The 8,435-nt window shown below is 36.0% G+C and overlaps 2 protein-coding genes across 2 annotated transcripts; one reads left to right on the top strand and one right to left on the bottom strand.

The window, feature by feature from the left end:
- The first annotated feature begins 258 nt into the window (after positions 1-258).
- On the top strand, positions 259-1,514 carry LOC113371313. The gene is made up of 2 exons (XM_026611945.1): positions 259-636; positions 1,023-1,514. Exons 1-2 carry the CDS (start codon positions 259-261, stop codon positions 1,512-1,514), a joined length of 870 nt encoding a protein of 289 aa, XP_026467730.1.
- A 5,610-nt stretch (positions 1,515-7,124) lies between these two features.
- On the bottom strand, positions 7,125-8,234 carry LOC113371314 (general transcription factor II-I repeat domain-containing protein 2A-like). Its single transcript, XM_026611947.1, has one exon. The coding sequence runs from the start codon at positions 8,232-8,234 to the stop codon at positions 7,125-7,127; it is 1,110 nt and encodes a 369-aa protein (XP_026467732.1).
- Between the last annotated feature and the right edge of the window lie 201 nt (positions 8,235-8,435).

The raw sequence follows: 8,435 nt of genomic DNA on the forward strand, positions 1-8,435 counted from the left end.
ACTGAGAAATATTATTATGTATATATATGCACATACATATACACACATACGTACACATACATGAATATACACATATATACATATGCATAAATCCATATTTACATAAAATGGGAAACAAAAGCAAAATTTTTCTTACGTCAGAAATTAGTTATTTTGTCGTAAAAATTTATAATAGTTCCATCACTTTTAATAAGTCACTCATAAGTTAGTGAGCTGAGTGAACCTCGCCTTTGGGTGCAGGTATAATTTTTTGTTAAAATGTTCCCCATCAGAGGGGACATAGTGTCAAACAATGCTTGTGATGAATCAAATCATTTGAACACAGCGCTATGTCCAGGTTTATCAGATATAGCCCAAAACCCGCAGACCAGCTCATGCGACGGTATGCCTAGTAAAGTAGAACCAATGGCTGAACTGTCACATATAATTCCGGAAAATGTCATTTTACAACGGAATGAATCATTGAAGAGCCTTGAGAATCTGATAAATGAACTGCACATGATTGTCAAATCAAAGTCAAACATACATAAAGAGGTGAAAATAAAAACAGGCAACATAGCGGCTGTAATGAAAAAAATTATTGATTTAGACAACCAATTGTTAGAGGAAAAAGGCCGAACCACGGAAGATACGGAAGTAATGATAAATGAAGTGCAATGTTGAGATACAGCCCCTATAGAAAAAAGTGTACGGCAGGACACAAACAAAGCCACAAGAAACCGGAATTCACAACATATAAGCAATAATCAGGCTAATGAGAAAAATGGTTTGCCAAGACGTCAGACGATCATAGAAATATGTAATGAAGAACAAATCGAGGTAAATGACTGGCATAAAGTTCAGCCGAGAAAACAGAAAAAAAGGAAGCAAGGGTACATCTGTCAGAACAGGACTCTAACCATAAAATGATAAAAAATCATAGAATTTTTCCAAAACCAAATGCCTTATTGATCCGGCCGACCGAAAAAGTAAATTATTTCGAAATATTACGTCGCATCAAACATGATGTCCCTGATGACCAGGTAAATACAACAGTAGACAAAATAAACAAAACCAGAAATGGAGACTTGTTGATAACTATTTCTAAGAAAAGTGCGGACAAAGGTCAAGGGCTACAACAGATTATTGCAGGTGTGTTAAAGAATGAGGTCGAAGTTATTTATAAGGGGCATCAAGAAACTATAGAAATAAGAGATATTGATGATGAAACCTCAAAAATTGATATCCAGATAGCACTACAAAAAGCAACCGGAGGAGCCTGCAACACATCAGCAGAAGCAATTAGGATTCGTAAGGCATATAGAGGTACCCATATTGCTACTGTAGCTCTACCAGCGGCAGTTGTACACGATCTGCTCAAAGCAAGTAGCAAAATACGAATTGGATGGGTCAACTGTCGAATTAAAATCATCAAGAAACCAATTCGATGCTTTAAATGCTGGCTATTCGGACATTATGGATCACAGTGCAAGAGCGAAGTGAATCGGACCAATCTATGCATTAGATGTGGATAAGAAGGTCACAAAATAGCCAACTGTGTAAATGCAGCAAAATGTGCACTGTGCGCTGAAAATGGAAACTCTGAAAATGTAGCACATCATGCCGGCACTCACAGATGTCCTGTATATAGGGAGGCCATAGAGAAAATAATAAACGCAAAAGCATGAAGATAATGCAGCTAAACATGAATCATTGTGAGGCTGCACACGACTTGCTTATGCAGACGGTAAGAGATATGAAAATTGATGTTGCCCTCTTATCAGAACCTTACAAACAACTAACTGATTGGCCATGGGAAACGGATAGTACTACCAAAGCTGTTATTTGGTTCTGTGGAAAATTTTGTTTCCAAAATGTTGTTAGCAATAGCAACGCTGGATTTGTCGCAGCATCATTAGATGACATTCATTTATACAGCTGTTACGCTCCACCTAGTCTTTCTTTGCCCGATTTTGTCGATTTTTTAGATCGTCTTGTGGAAGATGCAAATCGACACCACCCCGTAGCGATAGCCGGTGACTTTAACGCATGGGCGGTAGACTGGGGAAGTAGGAAGACTAATGCAAGAGGTGAAGCACTTTTAGAGGCAAAGATTAGTGCTTATTCCCAAAGGAAAAAAACCACCAGATGAACCATCATCCTACCGTCCAATATACATGCTGGATACAGCGGGTAAAATTTTTGAAAGAATAATTCATCAAAGAATAGATGCAATAGTTGACCCAATCCTATCAGACAATCAGTATGGTTTTCGCAAAGGGCGATCAATTATCGATGCTATAAACTTGGTAGTTAATACCGCCAAGGAGGCAATTGGTGGAACCAGGTGGAAGGGGGGTTCGAAAAAGTACTGCCTTGTAGCTATATTGGATATAAAAAATGCTTTCAATTCTGCAAACTGGGATTGCATTATGAATGCACTCCGTGACAAGAACGTGCCAGCATACCTCTGCAATATAATCGCAAGCTACTTTACAGACAGAATTCTAACGTACGGTTCACGCGATGGTACAGAAGAATATAATATAACAGGAGGTGTGCCGCAGGGCTCTGTTCTAGGCCCTTTGATGTGGAATATTATGTATGATGGCCTATTGAGACTAGAGATTCCAGAATGTGTGAAACTAGTAGCATATGCAGACGATGTTGCCATAGTAGTTGTCTCAAAACAAATTGATGACATCGTAAGTCTATTCGATATTACATTTAGAAAAATTAATCAGTGGATGGGAACAATGAATCTCCAATTAGCCCAACAAAAAAGTGAAGCTGTTCTTATCACTAGTAGAAAAACAATAGAGACCATCAAGCTAAAGATAGGAAATCTTGAGATCACGTCAAAACCTCACATCTGTTACCTTGGCGTAATGCTTGATGCTCGTTTGAATTTCAATCAACAGGTGGAACACGTTAGTGCTAAGGCGTCAATAGTTAGGAAGAAACTTGCTCGACTGATGCCTAATATTGGAGGTCGTAAACAAACCAGAAGGATATTACTATCGTCAGTTGTTACTTCTGTGCTGACATATGGTATCTCCATATGGGGTGATGCTCTTAAATCTCAAAAATCGAGGAGAATGGCAGGGCCCTTATACCGTCTCAGTGCTATAAGAATTGCTTGCGCATTTCGCACAATATCGGCGGAAGCAGTGTCATTTCAGGAACTGTGCCCGCCTTAGTCTTAGCAGATGAAAGACGGACAATTTACCATAGAAGACATCAACAACTGAGTCCTGAAAAGTTAAGATTAGAAGAACGGCAGAACAGCATTGACCGATGGCAGCAACTGTGGGATGTCGCAGTAAAGGGCAGATGGACGCATCGTCTCATTCCTAACACCAAAGTCTGGCTAAGTCGCAAGCACGGCGAAGTAAATTATTATACTACACAAATGCTATCGGGGCACGGCTGTTTTCGAGCCTACCTACACCGCTTCAAGCACGATAGCTCGCCGGATTGCCCATATTGTTTGGGCGAAGTCGAAGATGCTGAGCATGTGTTCTTCGTGTGCCCGCGATTTGGTGCTCTACAGGATGATGTGGAAGAGACATTGAGATGCAGAATTACCCCAGGTAATGTTGTTGAAGTGATGCTGCTTGGAACGCCATAGACAGATTTGCGAGTGACGTTTTAATGGACCTGCGTTCTATAGAGAGAGAAAGAGCGAATGGGACTTCGCCCATTTAAAAGATAAGTATAATGTTTATGAATTTATAACATTGATTATAACAAGTTAAGAATTTATATCATTCTAGAACCTCCCCCCACAAAGTAATGCCTAACGGCGGTTTCCGTGGGGACCAGAGGCAAGGGCAAAGCGGAGATTTTAGTCGGTATTATACCAGGGCGGAATCGAGTACGACATACCCAGACAGAAGACCGGTCTGGGATGCGTAAAAGCATTTCCTCCGCTATACAAAAAAAAGATCCATATTTACATGTACATATAATTATATACACGACATACACGCAAGCACATGTATATAGTGTATATACAAAAACATACATATAAGCAGATATATGGATGTGCATATATAACCACATATATACATGTATATATACACACAAAATTATTATAGAATTAATCGTTTATAATTAGATTTAAAAACTAGTTGGTTTGGTATTTAGCCTTGTGACAAGTTACATGAACTTCCCGATATGTGTAAATAATCGACTTAATCAATAAAAAATAAATTAATTTATGAGTCATCATTGCAAATGAACGAACGAACACGTTAACTCGGAGTATTTTCTAAAAGCAAATTTTCAAAAATCAATAATTTTAATTAATCAATAATTATAATTGAACCAGTTTCCGTAGGACTTTAATGGTTTACTATGTTCAAGACCAAGGACACTATCGTTATACCAACTAAATCATCTAATTTTATTTTCAACAAACGTCAAAAAAACTACTCATTTTCTCAAACTTTGATGAATTTTAAAAATTTACTTGTCGTAAGGCCGTAATAATTCAGTAAGTTCTATAAGACCATGATATATACCGCCAAAAAAAGTTCCATAATAATCGGCCTAAATTTTTTTTTCAACAGTTAATTACAAGAAACCGGCTCGGTAGATTTTCACCTAAAACTAATCAGTATCATTCCCAACTAATATCTTTCGAACAGTTTTTGATTTTTTAAAATCGGTTCGGTAGTATGAGCTTAAATGTGGACGAAAGGTTTAACACTTTTTTCAAAATTACAAAGAAACGGCTCGGCCGATCGTCGCACAATACTGAGAAATGATAATCCTTATCGAGATACATCATATGCTTTTTAAATATCTGAAATCGGTTCAGGCGTTTTTGAGCAAACTTCGATGAAAGTTCTAATTTTGGCAAATGCCAAAAAGACCATACTAATTTTTGCAAACTTTGACAAATTTTTAAAGCTAAACCAGTTGTCGCAGGGCCGTAATATTTTAGTATGATCTAGAACAGGGGTCGGCAACCTTTTAACTGTGGCGTGCCCAGCCACTGTACCAATATGATTCAGAGTGCCGTTTTAATTCTGAACAAGGACGTAGCGTGCATTGGCGGGGCCCCGTATCAAAATTTTTTTGGGGATAAAGTTTCTGCTTCTATGAACAATAATGATCTGAGTGCTGTTTGTGTATCATAGAAGTATTTAACTTCCTGAAAGAAATGTTCAAATTTTTTTGCCAGAAAATGTTTGTTTACAACGATAGGCTGAGCCGATTTCTCGAAATTAGGAGAAGAGTGCTAAAATTTTCGCCCTCGTTTCAAAATCAAGAACTGTTCGGATTATATTCCCCGGACCTCTTTTTCTTTTAAAAAATCAAAAAATTTGGAATAAATCTAAATTCTTATTGATTGTGTCGATTATTTACACATATCGGGAAATACAAGCAAAGTTTCCTAAGACTTACAACTAATTAGCTAATTTTGTATCAGTTTTATTTTTGAAAAACTTTTTTCAGCATTTGCGGTTGAAACTGGGTAAATTGTATGCAAAAATTACTTCGGGAAAATTTTAAGCAAAAGTATTGAATTTTGACAGCGATATAATAAATATTGAATTTCATATTTTAGACATATTTTTCGAGTGTTTACAATTGGTTATAAAAATTAACAGAGATGATCTTACTGTATTTAGACGAAAGTTTCATGAAGACAGGTGTTTTTGCTAAATTACTCAAGTTGTAATTATTCGAACATACTAATTGAGTCGAAGTCGCTGATCTTTGTTTAATTTCAGAAATTAATACGTATATTTAGCAATAGTATATGTTGAGTTTGAAACAAGATTACGGGTTGCTATACTTTGCCTTTTGTTTTTGAAAACAGTCGTTTACGCTCCATTCCTTTGATAATTTTTCGAGACATTTAGCAAACTGCTGAATTAATTTTAATTTTTTAATTTGCACAAAATGACTTAATAAAATGCTAGTTTTCTATTCTATCGCAATCGCAACTCTCTTTATATTTTTACATTTTACACGCTCATGTTTTATTCGAAATTAAATTTAGTTGCAAGGAAGTTTTCATGATTATTTTAACTTTTGTTATTTGTAAAATAAGATAAAAATTCGTAAGATTCTATTAATATTTGGGCAGGTTGGGCCCCCATGGCCCGGAAAAATACTCTTTAAAACAATAATTTTACATTTCTCTTAATGAAATTAAATTTCACTGAACAAATTTTTCACGATTAATTCGCTTTTTTGTGAAATAATTTTTTTATTATTAATATTTGCTTACGGACGTTGAGGGCCCCCCTGGCTTGGGGCTGATATGGCTGATACGGCGGTAGTTACGCCCATGATTCTGAAATATATAATTAGGTTCTAGGAGAGATGAATTAAAACCAAATTTATTTTTTAAACATATTTATTAACAAATAACCTACAATTCTAACATAAACTAAACAATTTTAATGTGAACCTTGTGCCTGTACATTTTTGCTTAACAATTCAATATCCGGGGTATAATTTGTTACTTTTAATTTCACACATGATTCTGAATGTTCAGTTGTTAAACGATTTCTTTGTGAACTCAAAATATTTTTCATGTGTGAAAAAATTTGTTCACAAAGATATGTGGAACCAAAAGCTGAAAGGAGAGCGCATGCAATTTTCTTTAAACAAATAAATCTTTCCGGCAATGACATCCAACAATTTAATATGACCGTCGATTTTTCTATAGAGTCATCTTCTAGATTTTTTCGTAGTTCTTTAAATTTTGTTTTCCATAATTCTGACGATGTTAGTTCGATAATTTCCATTTCGAAATTATCAACATTCATCCACTCGAAAATTGGACAATCGAACGGTATTGTTGATGAATCTAAATCTGGCTGTATGAGGAAGGAAAATATAGGCATCTTTTGCAAAATTCATCTTTAAGTGCTTCAACGTAGGTTTTAAGTTCATTGTTGTTTACGGTCGATTCATTTGCAAGCGCTCTCACATTTGGGAAGTATTTGTAGGTGCTCGTGTTAATATCACGTAAAAATATATTTAATTTTGACGCAAATGCTGTCCAATATTCAAATAATTCGAGCACCGTTTGGCGCTTTCCTTGCAATTTCAAGTTAGTTCATTTAGATGATTTGTTACATCGGTCAGAAACATTAATTTGCCTAACCATTCTTCATCGTTCAATTCGGGGAAATGTTGTTCTTTTCGTTAAGAAAAACTTTGATGGGTTCCAGACATGACACAAACTTATTTAAGACATTGCCTCGACTAAGCCAACGAACATGGCTGTATGAGGGAAGGTCAACATATTCAATTTCCATTTCTTCTAAAAGAGATTTAAATTGTCTGTGTGTTAGTGAAGAGCGAGACACTATAAAATTAACTATTTTAACAACAGTGTTCATTACAGGAATTAAGCGCTGTGACGAAATTTTGGCAACTAAACTTTTCTGGTGTATTATACAATGGAAGTTTAATATTTTATGTCCAATATGATTTTCAAGAAGTTTGACAAATCCTCTATCTTTGCCAATCATTGCAGCTGCGCCGTCAGTAGTTACAGAAAATATTTTTTTGACATTAATGTTCTTGCTGTCAAAATAACTTATGAATGAAGAAAGAATATCCTCCCCCTTAGTTGTCCCAGACAGAGGAATCAAAGTACACAATTCTTCATAAACTTGATCTTTATCACAATACCGTGCAAATACTGCAAGCCGCGCAATATCATTTACGTCGGTACTTTCATCAACAGCAACACTAAATGGAACAGCTTCTTGTAATCCAGCATTCTGTTTTGTTGTTACATTGTCTGCCATTTCAGTTATTTTTCTTTCAATTGTTCGCGCAGAAGCCGGTATTTCTTGAATTCGGGATAATATGGTTTGTTGGTTAGGTAAATCGCTGAACAACTTTTCAGCACTTTTTATAAAAATTTCCTTTATATATTCTCCATCTGTAAAGGGTTTACCTTTGGCAGCTATGCAATGAGCAATTGCGAAGCTGCATTCTGTCGCTTTAGCCTTCGTTCCAGTCATTCCACAAAAAAAAGTTATTTGTTTCTTATAACAAGAAACAGCTTTCTTTATAGTTTCACATTTCTCATCGTTGCTATTAAATGTGGACTGATGTTTGGTTTGGAAATGTCTTTGTACACTTGACGTGCGGCATACTACACTTTCGCGGCATATCGCACATACAGCACGATCCTTTTGTTGTATAAATCCATATTCATTCGTCCAACAGTCTTGAAAACCGCGAACATCTAATTTTTGTTTCTTACTCTCCATTTAATTAAATACGAATGAATTATAACAAATATAAAATCAATAAGATACAAGTCTTCACAAAAAAAGTTAGAACGAAAAGTAGCGACCAAACGAAATGCAAGTTTAACTGCGCAAGTTCAAGCCCACCGCACAAGCATACAAGCAAATGGTGCGCAGTACTCGCAGTTGATAAACGAGAAAGAGGGGGGCGAGTGATACTCC

This window comes from Ctenocephalides felis, unplaced genomic scaffold (genome assembly GCF_003426905.1).
Source record: "Ctenocephalides felis isolate EL2017-DRISC unplaced genomic scaffold, ASM342690v1 CF-g0.4_SCAFFOLD_01492, whole genome shotgun sequence".
NCBI classification, from domain to species: domain Eukaryota; kingdom Metazoa; phylum Arthropoda; class Insecta; order Siphonaptera; family Pulicidae; genus Ctenocephalides; species Ctenocephalides felis.

Excerpts from the sequence above, each read along its gene's own strand:
- LOC113371314 (XM_026611947.1), bottom strand. The coding sequence starts at position 8,234 with ATGGAGAGTAAGAAACAAAAATTAGATGTTCGCGGTTTTCAAGACTGT.
- LOC113371313 (XM_026611945.1), top strand. The coding sequence starts at position 259 with ATGTTCCCCATCAGAGGGGACATAGTGTCAAACAATGCTTGTGATGAA. Across the intron at positions 637-1,022 it reads GAACCACGGAAGATACGGAA|GTAAATACAACAGTAGACAA; the intron begins GTAATGATAAAT and ends CCTGATGACCAG.